Source organism: Notothenia rossii (genome assembly GCF_949606895.1).
Source record: "Notothenia rossii genome assembly, chromosome: 3".
Taxonomy (NCBI): Eukaryota; Metazoa; Chordata; class Actinopteri; order Perciformes; family Nototheniidae; genus Notothenia; species Notothenia rossii.
Genome location: NC_136901.1, coordinates 22,545,431 through 22,565,986, shown reverse-complemented (window position 1 = coordinate 22,565,986; position 20,556 = coordinate 22,545,431). Strand labels below are relative to the sequence as shown.

The 20,556-nt window shown below is 40.7% G+C and overlaps 1 protein-coding gene across 2 annotated transcripts; it reads left to right on the top strand.

Annotated features, from left to right (window-relative positions):
• Positions 1–3,771: 3,771 nt before the first annotated feature.
• Positions 3,772–20,270, top strand: gal3st4 (galactose-3-O-sulfotransferase 4). Of its 2 annotated transcripts, none has more exons than XM_079670055.1 (4): positions 3,772–4,230; positions 7,602–7,718; positions 12,404–12,701; positions 13,400–20,270. In XM_079670055.1, the coding sequence occupies exons 1-4, from the start codon at positions 4,208–4,210 to the stop codon at positions 14,462–14,464; spliced, it is 1,503 nt and encodes a 500-aa protein (XP_079526181.1). In that variant the 5' UTR covers positions 3,772–4,207; the 3' UTR covers positions 14,465–20,270. The 2 variants fall into 2 exon arrangements, with proteins under 2 accessions (XP_079526181.1, XP_079526180.1); XM_079670054.1 differs by having other exon boundaries at positions 3,776–4,230; positions 12,401–12,701.
• The last annotated feature ends 286 nt before the right edge of the window (positions 20,271–20,556 follow it).

The window sequence follows — 20,556 nt, the reverse complement described above, 5'->3', positions numbered from 1 at the left end:
AGTCGGTACAGCGACCTGGAGAGGCAATCAGCAACCAGGTTCGACTTGCCAGGCACGTGCTTTATGTCTGTAGTGAACTCTGATATGTAGGACAGCTGCCACTGCTGACGTGTCGACCAAGGCTCCGCCACCTTTGACATGGCGAAGGTGAGCGGCTTGTGGTTGACAAACGCCGTAAACTCCCGGCCTTCCCCGGCCTTCCAGCAACGGAAGTGCCGCACGGCCAACCAAAGACCCAGGAGCTCACGGTCAAAGGCGCTGTACCTGCGTTCTCTGGGCATCAGCTGGCGGCTGACACCCACCGCGTAGTCCGACGCGTCCGTGGTGATGGAGATGGGAGCCATAGATGATGGGTGTGCCAGCAAAGCCGCCTGAGCCAACGCGGACTTGACCTCAGCAAAAGCGACGTCCGCCTCTGCTGTCCAGTCGATCGCCTGGACGGGGGTCTTGCCTTTCAACGCTTCATACAGCGACCGCATGATGTGTGCGGCCCGGGCGATGAAACAGTGCTAAAAAGTCACCATCCCCAGAAACTCACGGAGCGACCGGGCTGTGAGCGGGCAAGGAAAAGCCGCAACAGCCTCCACCTTCGCTGGCAGAGATGCCGCACCGCCTTTGGTGACGCAGTGCCCCAGGAAATGAATGTAAGACATCCCGAACTGGCACTTTGTAGGATTGATGATTAATCCGTGTTCGTTGAGCCGCGTGAAAAGGGCTCGGAGGTGGGACAGGTGCTCCTGCACTGAAGCGCTGGCGACGAGTATGTCGTCGAGGTAGACAAACACAAACGGCAGGTCCCGCAGCCCCGAATCCATCAGGCGCTGGAACGTCTGAGTGGCATTCTTGAGCCCAAAAGGCATCCGCAGGAACTCAAAAAGTCCAAAAGGCGTTATCACGGCTGTCTTGGGAATATCCATGGGGTGCATTGGCACCTGGTGGTATCCACGCACCAGGTCCACCTTGGAAAACACCCCCGTACCGGCCAGATGCGCCAAAAAGTCCTGAATGTACGGCACTGGATAGCGATCAGGCATAGTGGCGTCGTCGAGTCAGCAGTAATCCCCGCACGGGCGGAACCCGCCGTTCGGTTTGGGGACGACGTGCAGAGGTGAAGCCCAAGGACTATCGGAGCGGCGGACAATGCCCAGGCACTCCATGGTTGCGAACTCCGCCCTCGCTACAGCCAGCTTAGAAGGGTTCAACCGCCGGGCCCTGGCGTAGACAGGAGGCGACAGCTCTGAGATATTTGGATAAAAAGAACACGAAGGTGCTCTAGGAGGAGATTCAGGTGATAAGGTGGGGGGGGGGGGGGGGGGGGGGGGCGGGGGGTTTCCTTGTTTGCTGATTGGCTAATGGTTACACCAGCAAAAAAATCGTTATGACATCATAAAGTGGCCAAAATCTGATCAGCTCATTTTCAGACAGGTTTTTATATAAATGGATCAGGACGAAAAGTGAGAGAAACTTTTTTGCTGAAACTTTCAGAATCTCTTTACACAGAGGGGAGACATGCTTATGTAGAAGACAGGAAAAAGTGGATTTTGCCTAATAGGTCCCCTTTCAATATTCTGTAAACAAATGCGAAGTAGCGTGTCATAACATCTCCCTGTGTAAAGAGAAATGTTGATTTACATTGATGAACCATAGTGTTCAGCAATCAATAAGTAGCCGGCTGCGTGTGAGCAGCAGTGAGCAGTTGGTGAAAAGATGATGTGTGTTAACAGCTGCAATGTGAGGTTACTGAACAGCAGCCGCTCTGACCTGCACAGCTCAACTGCACTTCAACTCTGCAGGGAGAAAGAATACTCTCAGGGGGACAAAACACGACGCCAGACATTTGAATTTGTATTCCTGCTTAAATCCTTCCATCGTCCCAACATTCGAGCCAAAGAGTTGGGAATATATTGCTGCTTTTGTGAGGTGTTGAGTAACTAAAATCCTTTATAACAATACTGCATTAGAGCAAAGGTCCAGCGGTCGAAAGCCATATAAGAATAAAGAGAAAATAAAATATCAAACATAATGACTTCACTGCTCTCACAATATTTTCCGCTTCAAATCCTGGAGGTGAAATAGGGAAAGAAAAAGTTCTACACTTAAGTTGAATTATTATTTTCCGTTGTGCAAAGTCACTCAAGTACTGTACTTTACTTGAGTATTCTCACTTTATGCTACTTTATACTTCTCCTCCACTACATTTTGTAAGCAAATATTGTACTTTTTACTCCTCTACATTTAATTGAAAGCATAAGTAACTTTTGCAGGTACATTTTATTCATACAATTTGAATAATATACTTGAATATGCTGTTATGGATAGAGTTATCTGGCAGTATAAGAAGTTATTTATGTTTTCTGGTCCTCTAACAGCTGAAACATCCAAATGATAGACACGTGAATGCATCACTAATTATACTACAGTGATATATTATATATTATTCTGAAAATGACCACTTTGAAAAAAGTGTATATGTAAGAATATTTTGATGCTAATACTTTTATACTTTTAATTATCTAACATTTTGATTGCAGCATTTTTACTTGTTACAGAGTATGTCTACACTGTGGAATTGAAACTTTTACTGAAGCATAAGATCTGAGTCCTTCTTCCCCCTATTATTTTACAACAATAACAACACTTCCTTCTCCCAGGCTTATGTCAATTGGTGCTTTGTGGTGACTTAAACAAAGTGCAGCTATTAAAAGAAGACCTCTCACATCCGTTACTATTCAGGATCTCTGTACCACCATTCCTTTCAATGGGGACTGAAGGTCAGTCAATTTTATATATAACCGTCTCAGGGTGCTACATTAAATCCATTCTTAACATAAAAGTACTTGTTCTGCAGCAACATTTCAGAATTCAGAGATTCAAGTCAGAATTCAGACATTAATGTATTTAAATTAAAATGTTTTTAATATAAATCATTTGATGTGTGGCCATATGTTCTTATACATAGGCTATATTTGTGAAATACTTTAACACAATGTAATTAAATAAACAGATATGCATGCATTAGTTCAACCACAGTACTGTGCTTTTACATTGTTGTGTGAAATAATATTTATTTATTGCGCTCCAATGGCAAAACATGACTTTAACAGCCGATGAGGTAGGGCCATGCATCATGGGGACTAAATGTATTCTTAAATATTTTTCTCGTGATTCACTTCCGTCAGCGCCACTTTGCCTTCAAAATAAAACCACAAACTTTGTCACTTAAAGTGTCAGAGGGAACTTAATCATTTAGAATAACAAGTGTAAAGGCTTTTAAACAACAACAGGATCTGTTGATTCCATTATTGTTTAAAGTTGCAATAATTAATCATGAACCTAAAACAAATTGCTTGGTTTTTTGACAATCGGATAACCGTTTGATTAGTAATTGTGTCATGCTAAAATATCAGAAAAAGCAGTTTTGAACCTCTTCAATATAGTGTTTCCCTACTTTACTCTGTTTTTTATCATATTAAACTAAATATCTTTGACATAAAAGATTATTATCTTGAACTTTGAGAAACTGGAATGGATTTATTTAGCCAATTTCAGACATTTCTTAGACCAAACGATAAATCTTAAATAATCGTAATTTACAATATTATTGGTAGGCCTACATTTGTTTTCCTGCGATTAGGCCCACAAAATAATAGTAAATCAATACATAAACAAGTAAATAAATGAATACTACAGCAATTCCTTCTAGCTTTTTATTCCTGGAAGTGTATAGATATAAATATAGGCCTATACAATGTATAGATATAAATATATAGGCAGATACATAACAATACAAGTAACCCAAACAAAAGTGGAGACCTTTTTTTGGATTAAAAACTCCGGATTTTCGGACCCGTCTCCTGCAAATCCGTAAACATGCTTTTATTTTGAAGGTGTCCGCGAAGTATTAGACGCTCATATTCACGCTCTCTTTATCTCAGTTCTCCCTGTGTGTGTCGGCCGTCGTCCCGGCAGAGATTTGATAGAACTGTCGGTGCACAGCCAGATAAATTCGGTCAGAGCCCCGGGCAGGAGTGAAGCCTCTTTTCCGCCTCCTCCAGAACCCGGGTCCGGGCTCCGTGCGGGTCTCCCCGGGTCCATTGCCTGATCGGTACCGGCGGCGGGTCAGCTGCGGCTGTTGCCTTCGAGATGCTCCGCGCTCTGTTCCGCTGCACAATAACACCGTCACCGATACCGGTCTGGAGACTCAGCTATGCTTTTCAGACGGAGAGCCAGGTAACGATCTAAAGAAAATGGGAAGAGTCGGAGCTGGAGGGTGGAGGGGGGGTCTGCAGAGATGCACATATTGTGGGGAATGAAAAGGCGGCGCTGAGCTGTGATCCTGCAGGAAAAAGAGGAGAAGGTGTGGGTGGAGGAGGGCTGCTTCAAAGGCCTTCCATGTGCAAGATGTATTTGTGCATTTACAGCCTGTGTGTGTGTGTGTGTGTGCGTGTGCGTGTGTGTGTGTGTGTGTGTGTGTGTGTGTGTGTGTGTGTGTGTGTGTGTGTGTGTGTGTGTGTGTGTGTGTGTGTGTGTGTGTGTGTGTGTGTGTGTGTGTGTGTGTGTGTGTGTGTGTGTGTCAGACTGAAGGCTCCTTTGTGTGGGTGGGTGGTGGCCCCTGCTTATTCTTCTGTGTGTAGCACCGCTCTTATTGTATGTCCGTACCACCCATCCTTTACATATCATGATGTTATCCTGCTCTCCATGTGGTTATAATATATTTTATTATTCCATGATCTCTGTGAGTGATCAACACCAGGCCACAGCTATAACACCCCACACATTAAACACAGTACATCTGCTAGGAGACAAGTCTCCAGCACACACCACCTTGTGTTTTATTGACACTGGTTTCAGCCCACAGTGAAGTGTGTTCCTTTATTGCTCACCCTTTACAACATGTTTACTATGTATTATTATTACCCAATTTCATAATATACACATTCTCAGTGTGGATTAATCTGTAGTATAATTGTTAAGACAATACAAAGACAAATATAGTGGAAAAAGTCAAATATAATTTTTTGAGGACATCCACAATCGACCTGATAATTGTATTTCACAACAATGCACTTATTGTGAGAGTTTTTGTTTCTTGATCCAAGTAAAGAAAAAAAAAATGCAATATTTCCCATTACTAATAGTCATTATTATTTGTTTTTATTGATTTAATATCATTTTGTCAACTTAAATACCCTTTTTCTGTAGATAAATTATCAGTAGAAAATAGAGAAAAAATCTAACTCTAACCAACAAGAAAGAGCAGCCAGCTCGTTAAATTGTTGATATTTCTTGGGGCTTGTCCCAAAATTAAATTTGATGTAGCCTAGAAAGCTCTTGATAAGGATAACAAATAGTTTGAGGTTACTTTTGTTGCACAAGTTAGTTAGGGACTTCAGTTTGAGCTCTAATTTCTTACCAAGTGGTCTGAAAAGCTAATAAACATACACTGGAGCTTCTTAAATAACTAATATAGACTTTAATTAGTCATAAAGGGTTTGAATAGGTCTAGACAACAATGTTAGAATGACATGCAGGTCATATCCAAGTGCATCAATATGTGTTTAGCGGCTGATTTCCTCTTTGTGTAAGGCAGCAGCGTCACAGCACAGAACTCGTATGTCTCTTAATGTCCATTTTCATTGGCGTATGCAAATGTCACATCACTAATGGCGCATTTCCACTGCAGCGCGTAGCACGGTTTAAGCGTGCGTGCCAAACCCGGCCCGTTTTTGGTTGCGTTTCCACTAGGGGTAGTTCCGGCTAACGGGTACTTTTTCACAGTTTTTCTGGCCATCCAAAATCGTGGTTCTTTCCGGGCCAACAACCGGGCTGAATATGCTAAACTAGTGACGTGATTGGCTACAACTACAACACAATGAACATATTTTACCGTGATTTAATTGTAATACACGTTTCAAAATGATGCCGAAATAACAACATACTGATACGGGTTAGTAAAAACCATGAATTGACTTTGACAAGTCTGCAGACAGACGACAGGCGAAAAACTTTTAAATGCATGTTTTCTCAATGGAGATCGGCTAAGCTAACGTTGTATATGCTCCGACCGTCCACACTCACAACAACGGCCTATACAGACATAAATAAACCAGCGACTGTATTCGCCATGACACAGACAGTCTGTGGTTTGTACTTGTTTAACTTTTGTCTAGTTTCTGAACAGATATGAAGAGCTGTGAGCTCTGAGTGCTAACAGCTAACGGCTGATGTTGGTTTTGTGGTTCGCATTGAAGATGACGTCACGGCTCCGCCTACACTGCGTTACTATAGTTACTACCCCAGCTACTAAAATGTAATGGAAACGCAGCATAAAGTGAGCCTGTACTACCAAGGCCTAACTATACCGTACTAAGCCGTGCGAGGCCCTGCAGTGGAAATGCGCCATAACAGATCTCGTCCTGCACCACTGAGTACAGATAGTTCACTTGTTACTGTTTAAATACAGCAGGAAATGTAATTTCCCCATGTCAAACTGTCTCCCTGTCTCTTAGCTTTGACAATACTGCTGCAAACTGAAGAGAGAAAAAAAAGGGAGAATCAATGATGTTTCATCACAATGCCACACATTCCTGTTAATTCATTTTCAGCATTGGTCATTATGACCTAACCCCCCTGTACTCCCCGTTCTCTCTCTCTCTCACACACACACACACACACACACACACACACACACACACACACACACACACACACACACACACACACACACACACACACACACACACACACACACACACACACACACACACACACACACACACACACACACACACACACATTCTCTTTCTCCTCTCCGGCCCGAGGCTAGCAGTCATGTCCGTGTTTAGCACGTCATTCACATCCTCCGTTCTGATTGGACAGTTATTTTCTCCCTTTTTGCCACTATGCTGCCGTGCACTGAAGTGTATCCGGATGACCCTGACACATCAGAGCGGAAGTAGTTATTAAGAATGACATGGTCAAAGTTTACTTACATCCCGTGGATAAAAAAACTTGTGATAATATGACTTTATCAGCAGACACATTGGTCGGATAATGCAATATCCAAACTATATACAGCATTAATTATCTTTATTTGGTCAACAGATTTCACATAACTGTATTAGGTTAGTTGAATGCAATATTATCAAGTTTAAATAACAAATAATAGGTTCAAATTAATATATTTGCTTTCAATTAACCTAATACAATTATGTGAATAATACGTTTAATTAGTCAGTTTCTCAGTGTAGGCTGGTCCTCTTGTCTGTGAATGTTTTCAGGCTGATGCTGATGAAGCCTTATTCATGTTTACTTTATGACTCATCCAAATCTCCCCCTCTCTCTCTACCCTCTCTTCTGCCTCCCCCACCCCTTTATTACCTCCTCCACCCTCATTTCCTCATCGCTCTTTTGACATGACATCACGTCCCCCTCCTCCACCTCGAAAACATCATCTCCCCTTCCCCACCCACCACCCCCTTTTGTCCCCCATTAACAACATCATCACCCTTCTCTCCCCTCCAACATAATTTCTTTCACCTTCTCCTTAATCTTCTTGCCTCACCCTTCTATACCTTCCTCCATCCATCGCCTCCCCCCAGGATGTTGCGGTGGCTGGTGTGTGGCCGGGTGGGCACAGTTTGGATCTGGAAGGCTCTGCTGCTCTTCGTTGCCATCGCCTTCGCTGTCCAACTGTTGGGGGTCATCTTCAACAAGAGGTATCTATTTTGATTTACTAAATGTTTCTTTGATTTAACTTATTTATTTTGCATTGCAGTTCTAAGAAGGTATGCACGATGATATTGGCACAACATCAGTATCGGCCGATTTAAATCTGCTCCAAAAAAACAACATTTTCTGTCTTTGTTGTGATCATTTTCGTCTGACCGGCATTGCCAAAATAAAGCTTTTCATGCAATTTATACAGACTAGAAAAGGCGGAGCGCTCAGAAAAAAGACGCCAGGCTCTTTGCTTCTTCTGGAGGCGACCGCTTCCGAGCGTTCTCATCAATTGAATCAATAAGCTTCTATTTTTTGAAAATTGAAAAAATAAGCTTCTATTTTTTAATTCAGACTTAATTGAGTGTAAGCAACAGTCTGCAAATATATACTTATTTTGAGCAGGCATAATCATTTTTTCAATTCACCACAGAAGACAATTGATGTTCTAAGCCAGTGGTTCTCAAATGGGGGTACGCGGACCCCTAGGGGTACGTTGGAGTACAGGGGTTACGTGAAATGTATTTTATGTTAATGGAAAAAAACCATAATTAATGCATTTAAACAAACTACTAATAGTAGATTAACTACTTCATTCAAAAGTTTACAGTAATTCTGGATAATAAAATGGGAAAAATAAACGGGGTGCTCTCTTTTCCTCTCCCTATCCTGACAGCCCGTCAGTCTTGTGCAGCTCGCTGAACCTGTAATAAGTGACCCGACAGTAAAGAATAAATATATGTATAGTTTAGCTAGTTCCAGAGTAGATAAACTAGCTAAGTGTGTTAGGTCTAACTCTTAGTGATATGATCTCTGATCTCTCTCTCGCGTCCGGTTATACTTCCCTCGCGTTTATGTCCAAATCTATCAGATCTAGCTAGTTGTAGTTAATTATATGACTGCCTGCTTATCAAAGGACCTAAACAATAAGCGTTGCTTGGCAACGGCGTGTGGCCGCAAAGTATAGCGTATAGTATAACTGCAGTTGCCTCCCTCTCACGAGAAAGACAAAGATCCTCAGTGAAGCACAAGTCCATGTTTCTCACTAAATTGTAAGTACAACTTATTAAAAAGATCAGTTCAATGCAAGTATTATTATGATGTTATTGCATGATGTTAAAATTGGTTTGCCATGAATTTAGTGATGGATTGTAAACATTTGAAATGTAGCATTTAAGTGTTTCTCAGTTAAAAGGTTGTTGTTTTAACATATCAGACGCTGATGGTGCAACGCTGTACTGTACCTCTTTATATAGGTATTTTTTCCCTAACAAATTGCTTTTGCGCTGATCAGGGGGTACTTGGCTGAATATTTTTTTTCAAAGGGGGTACATTATTGAAAAAAAGTTTGAGAACCACTGCGATTAGGTGGAAAAGGTACATCCTCAATCTGCCAAAATTCAGCATAGCCCAGCTGTCAAACATTGCTGATTCTCACAGTAGAACGAGGTTTAGGTTTATACACTACTTATACCTTATTGGTTTGATAATTATTTTTGAGATTGAGGTAGACTGAGTATGTTTTGGTGAATAGCTGTGCACAGAAACTGCTTCCTCTCCATGTGACGGTGGCAACCACGAGAACCACCGCCAGGAAGTGAGGAGAACAATACAGGATCTAAATGTGCTGATACCGCAATTTACCACGGGGAATCTCTTTAAAAACATTACAAAGAAATAGTTGTTTTCACACACTGACTTGGAGCACTATCAGCGTCACATTTTGATTATGTTCTAGATATTATTAGTAAGTGTGTTTTGAGCGCTGCAACCAATCCTTTTCTTTAATGGCGTTTATCCAATTGAAAACGTAATCATAGAAGATGTCTTCAAACGTTTTGTATTGTCTGACCAACCATTCTGAGCCCAAATATATTCATTTACAGTACTTAAAAAAACGAAATCTTTACTAATTGAATTGCCATGAATTATCTGCAGATTAAGCTCACACGGTGGGACTGTTCATTTACATCGTACGCCATTTTCTCTTAGTTTCCCGTGAGGTTGGGCAGAGCCTTGCAGTGAAAACAGCTAGTTAGTTTCATTTCAATGGTTACATCCCCTGTCTGCTTGCACCGCTGTCCTCTGATTGGTTGCGCATGGAAAGGTCACCGATCCACAAGGTCAAAGTCGGAATAATTTGAACATTAAGCGCACTGCCTGGTGACCAATTTTCCAAAGAAACACAACGTCAGCACAGAGCCGTTTTACCACTTGTTATGTGACTACAGCTAGTTATTGAACTTGACTTTACGTCAGTTACGCAAAAAAATACGCTTATTATCCTGTTTGTGCTTCCTCTCTTTCTTGTGTTTTCCCAGCATGTGAAGGCGATGATAACAGGGATCTCTGAAGAGCAAGGCTGTCATGGGGTTTTAATGCTTGTTGAATTTAAGTTCATCTGACACTCTAAAATCCGCTGAGATCTGTTAGCAGCCTGTGTTGGCCGAGGAAAAGACTATAACATTAAAAATGTGCTTGAATCTTTTCGTTACAACCTGAACATGAGCTCTCAGCAGCATGAGGTGTGAAATATGTATGTTTCATTGACACAAGCTGTGTTGGTAGTTTCCCTGCCACATGTTTTATTTATTTCTATTTTTATTTGTCATTTAAAAGATAAAAAAGGGCACTACGAGGTTAAAGGGAAGACTGCTCTGGGTTATAATGGACAATCCGTTCAGTAATCATTACTCTTGCTGTTAATGCTGTTAAAATGTGCAAGCATTTCTTTTTAATGGGTAACATGCTCCACCTTGTACCAAGTGTTCTAGCCTCTGAGAAATCAGATGTTCTTTTTTATTTAGTTCTTGTACAGTTGCTCTATTTTATTTTTTACCATTCATGGGCACATTATATTTTAATAGACTCTATTCGGTACAGAATGTATTTTTAATAACATAATACTGAAGTAAATTATTAATCCTAAAGTAGAACTTTCCATTTAACTCTGTCCTCTAACATCTGGGTCCAAGGGCCCTAGGGGGGGTTCAGGTTGCAGTCCCTCAGCTTGCATTTCTAGTGTGGTCAGGGCATAAGGACTTGATTTTCAATGATGCTGCCTACTAACAGACTTACCCACTAGAGCTGAACTGAGGTTGAGTTTCACTGTGCGCCGTGCCAATATTGACGTTTGAATACCAATCCCTTAGATATGGCTATTAAATAATAAAGTACATGCCCTTTGATAATTAATCCATGCACTTACTGCTCAGGCCCTAACATCCCAAAAAGTGTTTTTAATTCACAATAATTCTTCATCCGTCTTTGGTTTTATAGTTACCTAAATGGAAAATGTTAAATTATAACTGTTTTTTCTCAAGAATTTGGTTTAATGCATTGCTGTCTTTAATCAGAACATTTTCTATTCTGAGTGTACATATAAGTGCAAGATAGATGAGAAGATTATTGAAAAACTCCCTAAAGCACATTAACATCACACAGATTAAATTAAAGCTGCATTAATATATTTTTTGGGGCAACTTTGGAGCTGAAAAGTAGTCAAAATTCACATATTATCCCCTAATTAAGTTGCTTTGTTGAACAAATTAGAAAATAAATGCCTACTAACTAACACATCCAGCAGTGACAGGACATGATTCATGAGTCCAGTATTAACTATCCTTTCAGCTCTGGTTTGGTCTCTTCAGTCTTCTGTTGAAGGTGTCTTTATTCCTAGCTGCTAAATGCTCCTCTGTGTTCCCCTGCTAGTTTCTAACTGTGTCTGTTTGACCAAAGTCTGAAAAGCAATGTAGACTGAGGAGTTACTACAGAGTTGCTGTTTTTTTTTCTGTGGTTTAACTACCTTAACTTTACTTTCACCTTACATGGAGTCACTTAAGGCTGCATTAAAGTAGCATGGGCCACACAGGGCTACAATGTTTTGGGCATTACTCATGACTGCAGTCTAATGTTCTGACTGGTGTATAATCATTGTAAGGGTTGCAAACTCATCAGGTCAAAAATATGACATAGCTCCTAGAGGAGTCTGGGGCAATAAAAAAAAAAATCAACTTTAAAGGGGCCCTATTCTGTTCATATTATTATTTAGTTCCTCTACTGGGACATGTCTCCATGCTTTAATGTTCAAAAAGCTCTTTATTGTTCTCATACTGCCTCTGCTGCAGCACCTCTTTTCACCCTCTGTCTGAAACCATAGCCCAGTCTGCTCTGATTGGTTAGCTGGCCGGCTCTGGTCCACCGCTAAGAGGTGTCCCGCCCCTTAACCTATTACATACAATGTGCTTGCCAATCGAAGCGTGAGTGTTACATAGGGATGTCACTATGTTACATAATTAAAGAAAGGAGTCAAATGGAGGCGTTTTAGGCAGGGAGGGGGGGGACTGTGTAGGAGTCAATTTAACGTGAAAGTGGAAGTAAAAGGTACGCTTACTCCTAGAAAAAGTGAAGATACAGGGATATCAGTTAAGGCAATAAAAATAACTTCACTTTCACCTGAGAGCTCATTCTTGCGCCAGTCCAATAATACAACAGGACAATTAGAAGGGCTACAGAAAGTCAAGCATGAAAGTCTGAGCCTTGGGGCCCCCTTTATGCTTGAGCCCCTGTTAGCTCATGCAAAAAATAGGGGTGGATTCATTTTATCCTTTGTAATGTTTGTAGGATTTTAAACACGAAGTTGACATTTAATCTAAAGTTAGATTTCTCCCTCCTCCTCCAGCAGTGTGCATCCAGCTGGCCACTCCATCTTCCTGTCCTCTGATGCTCAGGGCCCCTCTCTGGGCTTCTGTCAGCCCCACACCCACATCATGTTCCTGAAGACCCACAAGACGGCCAGCAGTACGGTGCTCAACATGCTGTACCGCTTCGGGGACGAGCGCAACCTCCGCTTCGCCCTCCCACTGGGATACCAGTTCGGATACCCACTGCCTTTCAATGCTCATAGGGTCAAAGGTTACCGAGGCCCCAGAGCCATGGAGTTCCACATCCTGGGCCATCACATGAGATTTAATAAGCCTGAGGTGAGTCATTCATAAGAGCGGAGGGGGAAGTGAAATGACAAAGGGGATGATTATTATGGAATGTTCTGTAGTGGTTTGAATACATTGTTAGGAAAACTTAATAATCACTTTTTTTCACCCTTTGCTTATAACTAAACCATCAAACACACAAAAAGAGATTAAAAAATGAATTAAAAACATATTTTGTTTGAAATCAATGTTTATATATTTAAATAAAAAAAAATGTAAGAAGAAGAAGGAAACAATTGCAAAGTTTAAAAAAAAAACAATAAACAACAACACAAAGAATATATTTTAAGTATAAAAGAAAACAATAGCATAATAGTAGATGCCCTGATTGCACATTAGAATATCATTTTTCAAACCAGTTATCCTTTATTATTATGAATGATGCAATCCTACTCATGTTAGCTAGCAACCTAATAGCAAGAAATAAAGCTTGTTCTAATAAATGTGTTAGTTAAAATTAATAATACATCCATTACTTTATTTTATGCCCAAGCCGATTAGCTAACATGCAGGAGATAATAGTTTTTCCCTGTTACTTTTTATATCTGTATAGATCTTTAAACAAGAAAGTGATGACAACTACACAAACACTCTCAGGACAAGCGAAAAAATAAATGTATCTTCTGTTGTAGCTTAAATGTAGTAAACTAATTGTACATATTTTAACACAAAATTCCCCTCTTCCTCAGGTGGAGAAGGTGATGCCTGCAGACACGTTCTACTTCTCCATCATCCGGGACCCGGCCGGTATGGCTGAGTCCTCCTTTGCCTATTACAAAGAGGTTGCACCTGCCTTTCGGAAAGCCAAGAGCTTGGGCGACTTTGCTGACAACCCCTACAGATATTACGACTCTCGGGTCCGCAACAACTACGCCCGCAATCTGCTGATGTTTGACTTCGGCATGGACAACAATGCTAACTTCTCATTGGCTGTGGCTCAGAAGGCAGAGACCATGATCCGCCAGACCTTCAATCTGATTCTAGTGTCGGAGTACTTTGACCAGTCCATGATCCTGCTGCGGCACGCCCTCTGCTGGCCACTGGAAACCGTTGTCTCTTTCAGCCTCAACGCTCGGCAGCAGAAGCCCAGCGACGTGGGGGGGCTGAGCGGGAGCTTCGTGAGCAAAGCAGCGGCAGCTGCAGGTATTGGGTTCAGAGGGGTACGCCCCCAAGCCAAGATACTGACCAATGTGACGGAGGCACAGCGGGAGAAGCTGCGGCATTGGAACGCCTTCGACTTGTACTTATATAAAACCTTCAACCGGACCTTCTGGGAGGATATCAAAAGTTTCGGTTACGCCCAGATGGAGCAGGAAGTATCTCTTCTCAGGATGCTCCGGAAAGAAATGGCCCAGGTTTGTCTGAGGGACGGCGGGAAGCCTGTGGAGGCGCGCCGGATCCGAGACAAGAACATACGGCCGTTCCAGTTGGGATTGTTGGAGATTCTGGGATACGAGCTTCAGCCGGGCCTGGACAACGCCACCAGGACGGCCTGTCTGAGGATGATCAGACCCGAGCTGCAGTACAAGGACGTGCTGGATGCTAAACAGTTCCCCCGTGTGGCCCAGTCAGGGCAGCAGAACCCGGCTCTGCTGGCAGCCGGAGCCTCTCTGGTAAGACAAGACTCACCCAGGACAGGAGAGAGGCTGGCGGAGGGGAATGCTGGGGGGAGGACAGCAGAGTTGAGGGACTGGGACGGAAGCCGCTTAATGAGGAGGAACCAGACTTTAATACAAAAAGTAAGATTGACATGAGGTTTCAGGTGAGTCTCGTTCCGCAATACGGTACCTCTGGTCACTGAAAAAATGTACTGAAAGCTGAGCCGAGTGTGGTTTACACACGAGAAAACTAAAAGGAGGAGCTGTTTCAGCTTCCACTTTTTGGTTGTTTGCTTCGTTACTTAAAACCGTTCTTTGCTTTTAGTCGGTGTAATCCTCGTGGCCCTTGACCTCTGAGAGCCTGGGATGCCCATGGCTGCAGTTACAAGTGGTAGAATGAACTTTGTTTTTATATAAGCAGACTCAAAGAAACTGTTGGCAGGGACTCTCTGCTTTGCTGACACACAGAAGCCTGTTTTAGTCCTCACTCCTTGTTCATATTTATACTTCTAAGAGGTACGATTTATTTTTTACTTTGTCCTTGGTGCACATGCTTGAAACTTCTCAACGTAAAGGTACAATAAGCCCCAGTATTTGCCTCTCATGCAGTGCCATAACACTGAGTCACTGAGCCTAGCACCTCCCCAAAAGATATATATTTTTAAGTTATTTAATATTTGAATACAAAATAAAGAATTTACTTGGAATATGGGTTGAAAAAAAAAATCTCGCTGAGGATGGAATGTTTTGTATTCAGTTGGTTTGAAGAGTCTTTCAATTCTAACAGTTTTTGAAGAAAAGCTGGGAATGTATTGTATTAGAAAAACACATGCTAAGCTCTGTGTCCCTAAAGCAATGGTAATACACAAGAGGCTTACATTGGGGTATGTATACAACACATCTGTTTTTTATTTGAGCTTATGGTTTGTAAAGTCAGTCTTTGCTGGTACTGGTAATGGACACAAATAATGATGATTTATAACTTACTATTTCTCTCTTTGAAACACTTTGTTCAGCTTCAGAGTCAGTATGGAGCCCTGTCTAGAACCACTAACTTGAACTGCTTCTTAAATATATTTTAATAATACAAGAGGGGAAAACAATCCGGTGCTTGATACTACCGCAAGCAGGCGGGTGGTTATTATCAGCGTTTGGGCACATTCCTTCCTTCCACTATCCTCTAAAATATCCATCTGTCTCATATATGCAGAGACCATGAAGACCCATTTCCTTGTCATAATGTTTTACAAATGAATTGAATATCAGTGCAGGGGTAAACACATCCAAAAGCAGCTGCATGTTAAAGATTATTCATTATATTGCACAAGAGTGATCTCAACTCCCCCAGTATTCCTTCCATATAAACTTTGAACGAGTTAGCAGGTATTTTGGGACTTTTCTAAATTGTTTTTTCAGATGGAACACAGCAGACAACATAAAGCAGGAGCGTCTTGCTGCAAAGCTCCTGGCTCAACCCACCTTTTGGACCCATCTCCAACGCCATTAATCTGGCTACTTGTTAATACAAATGTTTTACATCAATTACATGTCACTGTTTTAAAGACCATTTCACAGTAAATGCTAATATTATTAATGTTGACTAGCAATACAATTCTATTGAAGCAGTCTTTTGTTATATCATAGGTATCCTTACTAAATAAATTAGCCTGCTAAGCCAATATTGTATTCATTTTATCCCTTGCCACAAAACAGCAACACAAGGTAAACAATACGAAGGTTATATTTCGATTTAATTCTAACTTCTAATGTTAAGGTACAAGAAGCAAATAACATGTGATATCCTTATGCGTTTGCTAACAATAGCTAATGTTAGCTAGCTATACTTATTTGTTAGGGAAATGCAAATGCTTAATAATCATTGTAGCTAACATTAGCCTTTGATTGATAACTCATAAGGCTAGTACGAGTTTGGCTGCTTAAAGGTGGGGTAGGTAATTTTGGAGAAACCAGCTCGAATGCGCTAGAATTTGAAAATACACAACCGGAAAAAAACTGCCACTTCCTTACAGAGCCCCTCCTCCAGCACACACGAACCATAGACTGTATATATAAATGGAATTCCATGGAATATAACAAAAAGTGTATCTCAAGCCGGTTTCTCAAACTTACCATAGCCCACCTTTAAAGGTGGGGTATGTAATTTATTTCAGAAACACTTTTTGTTATATTCCATGGAATTCTCTTAACATCCCGATAGCAATGAATATATTAAATGCTTTGACAATAAATACATAAAAAAACATCATCAGTGGAAGCCATAGCGCTATAAAAAGCACGACCAATCAATTATTTTAGCCGGCCCGGCTAAAATAACTGGATGGCCTACCTGCCTGTCAGCCTTCCATCTGTGCACAAACGTATCTCGTGCACTCATCATTGGTCATGTGCGAGTTTGTGTGTGTTGGAGGAGGGGCTCTGGAAGGAAGTGGCAGATTTGTTCCGGTTGTGTATTTTCAAAATTCTAGCGCACTCGAGCTGGTTTCTCCAAAATGATCTACCCCACCTTTAAGGTTACGCTACCTAACTAGAAGTTACAGATATTTAAAATGTTAACTTTGTATTATTTATTCAAACTAGTGTAAACAATTTGCAGATGACACACACTGTTAGCTTGACACAGTAAAAGGTCTCAGGTGGAGGAGCTGGGCCTGAGCGTGGAGCTCTGCAGCTAGACTCTTCTCACATAATATCACTATCTCAGGCATGAGTTACAGTTTGTCCCTATGTTCCTCCAAATAAACACCAGTCCTGCTTTATTTGGCTCTGAGTAAGGAGCTGGAACTCTTCATCGTCTTTGGAATGCAGCATGTTTACATTAACACTGTGTCAGACATGCAGCTTGTCACATGTTCAGTCAAAGCCTAGTCCGGCATGGTACTTGCAGATATTTTGTCATTAACATGCTGCTGCATGAAGGATCAAATTGTACTACATGTACTATGTAACACAAACAACCTATCTATGTCAGGGACAAATCACAGCAGACAGGTTCTCACTTGATGGTCTTATACATACCTACAGTATGATAACGGAGGAATAACGCTCTGAAATGTGCATGTGTGATCTCGCTGACATCGCCTGACTGGTTTTTGTAGACGGCTTTGTCAAGAGCTTCATTGTTAATCAGAAGCTGTTGAGAAAACAGTGACCCACATGGTTGCACTAAGTGACATGGTCCATGAACTTAGGTACTGTAGTTCATTATGAGAAAACTGCATATTGAATCTGGCAAGGAGTGTTCTGTGTTTACACTGCCGAAGGGAGTGGGCAGATCAGGAGAATAGATAGCGTTAACTTTGAATCAAGAGCAAATAGGGAGGTTTCTTACTGAAATATGTGCAAATAAAAAAACAGGGGGGAATTGGTCTTTGATAGAATCCTGTTTAGTTTACAGATTTTATTTAGATCATCACAAAGGACACTGGTCAGCCATTCTGCAGTACCTTTATTTATAACCTGGTTGTCTCGTGCTTTGGGGGGAAAGTAGAGCACAGACAGGAACACATTATAACGCACTTCATATTTGAGTTAAAATCCTGTTCCTGCTAGCTGCTGTGGTCTGTGTCAGAGCACTTCAAAGTGAGAACTCTGTCTGCTGTGGTTTCCTCTTTCTGCTGTCTGGCAATGCTACACAACACTCTTTCCTGTGAAGATAATAAACAACAACACATTGAAGCACCATGGTCTAATATTTTAGTTTTAAAGCCATGCAGTCAAGCCATTTGAGAATGATATTGAGAGATGAATATTTTTGCATGTATGAGGGTCTAATAAGGTCCAGGTGAAAGAGGTCTGGTGTTGCGAAGGTGCAAATATGAGCCATGTTGTTTTTGATTTCACTTTAGCTGTTTTCAACATCACAATATTCAGTATTATTTATTCACATGTTGGCACTTTTCATAGTGAATACTAGTGTTGACGCTTATCTTGGTACAGATGATGCAGCTGAAATTACATTTGAGTGCTGATATCTGAAAATAATGCACACCCTTTGACCAATCAGAACTGAGTATTCTCCATGGCCAAATGTAGTATTGTACAGATCATGTGTAAGAATCTACATGTGAAGGAATATATTTACAAAGCCCAAAGTGGAAATAGGGTAAAAAAATAGTTGCAATGTTTTCATCTTTTTTTTTCCTCTACCCATTTATTTGTGTGTATGTAGGAGCTCTGATTTTGGGTCTCTTTAAAACGTCCAACATTGAACATTTGACTGATTGATGCTAACAAAAGTCTTTCCACAGCACAGTAGTGTGTATTCTCCATCCCGTGCACTGTGAATAGTGTCACCTTACAGCAGTCGTCCTTCTACGGGGATTGGGTGCACTGCATTGTGCTTCCTCCAGTGAAACGGAGATTGTTAATCAGCTTACAGTCTTAAGTTAAGATACTGAGTCAAAGGGATGAGAAAGTATTAACTTAGATTTAAAAGGGACATACCTGTGTTTATTTATGTTCCCTCCTTTCAAGCAAACATTCACTTATAAGTATTTCACTATAATCTGAAACTGTAACTTCAGTTACATAACCCACTGTGTATCACAGTGCTACACGGCTATGTCCTGCAACCCTCAAATATTATTATTCTTGTTTATTTTAAACTCAAACATGAATATTTTTAACATCCAATCTTTTTAATGTGAAAGAACACCATTTTGTTTAGTGCAACCACCAGGACACACTCTATATGTTCGGCTCGTCAAGATGTCGGTATAACGTTAATTTGCAGCATAATTTAATTGTGATGATACAAACAGGCCTCATGTGCTTGTATTACAATGAAGAACTGTACTAGTAGATGCTCACTGTTCTGGGTCACCACTGTTTAATGAACACTAATGCACAAACAGATTTGTTTCATGCCTTAGGATGCAGTTATGATATTATTGACCCCGGCTTTTAAACAATATCCTTCTGTATTTGCTTTTATTTCATTTGTACAGACTGTATTTATCGGGGTTGGTTAGGGACGACGACGAGGGGAAGGGTGTTTTTGTCACAGTATGATGGGATTTATTATTGATGTGATGAGAAAACATACATTCAGCTCATCTTCAATGTTCAGTCAGTGTTGAAACACTGATGACAAATTGCCACCATTAATTATGGCAGGGTCATAATTCAGTGTTACTAAGAAAACTTTGATTGTACGGTTATATCAAGCTGTTGTCTTTCAAAACGTCCACATTTAGACATTTTGTTAATTGTAATTACATACAAAATAAGTCAAGTCTAATACCTGAGAAAAGGATAAATAATAACACTTAGCATTACTGTGATTATTTCAGATGGGAATTTTTCTCAAGACGACCAGAATATTAAGTGTTGATCATAATGCTTACAAATGAGAGCACAGCCACTAAATTATCCGGTCCTTGAGTGGTAATTACGAGGTAGAGATGTAATACTTTATCTTTTAATTTAGAGATAATGAACCTGTAATGCAAGTCAAATGACAACTGCTTAATTTCCATGCCTGTCTTCCCACATGCAGCATTGTTTTTATTCTTCCAGTGAAAATCTGACTAAGATGGCTTTACTATAATGGTACTGTGACTTATTTTCTCGCTATTTACTAAGTTTTCATGCGTGAGCATGTTGTATGTAACATAGTGTGTCAGAATAAAAGGTACATCTTTTGTCAAACCTCTTCAAATCTCAGCTATGGTACAGTGTGATGTATCACTCATTTGAACAGCTTCCATCTCTACTTTTCACAACACTGGGTTATTACTGACAAGAAATCATAAATTGACCTGATCATCTCTCTAGGTGTTACAGATTGCACTGGACTCGAAATGCAAGTTCAGAAAGCAACGGCGTACTTTGGCTTGGATCTTACTTGAAAATGTTATTTTTGGGGTGAAACTTGTACTATGTGTGCATCCATTGAGGTTTTTTTCTTGTACTGAATAAAAACGACATTTCTTTAACTCAACTTCCTCGTCTCCTTTCTTATACTTTACATTTCTTCTCCTACTACACCTCAAATGAAAATATTTTACTTTTTACCCTTCTAGCCTACATTTTTCCCCAGCTGTAACATTATCATTCATATTTAACATTATTAGAGATGATCTGATTCTGCTCAATGAATATGTTTTATTGTTATATATGAAACTAACATTTAATATATTGTTGTATGATACAAGAAAAAATTGCTCCACCATCAATCAGCTGCAAAATTAAATTCTGCTTATACATAATGCACCATTAGTAACAAT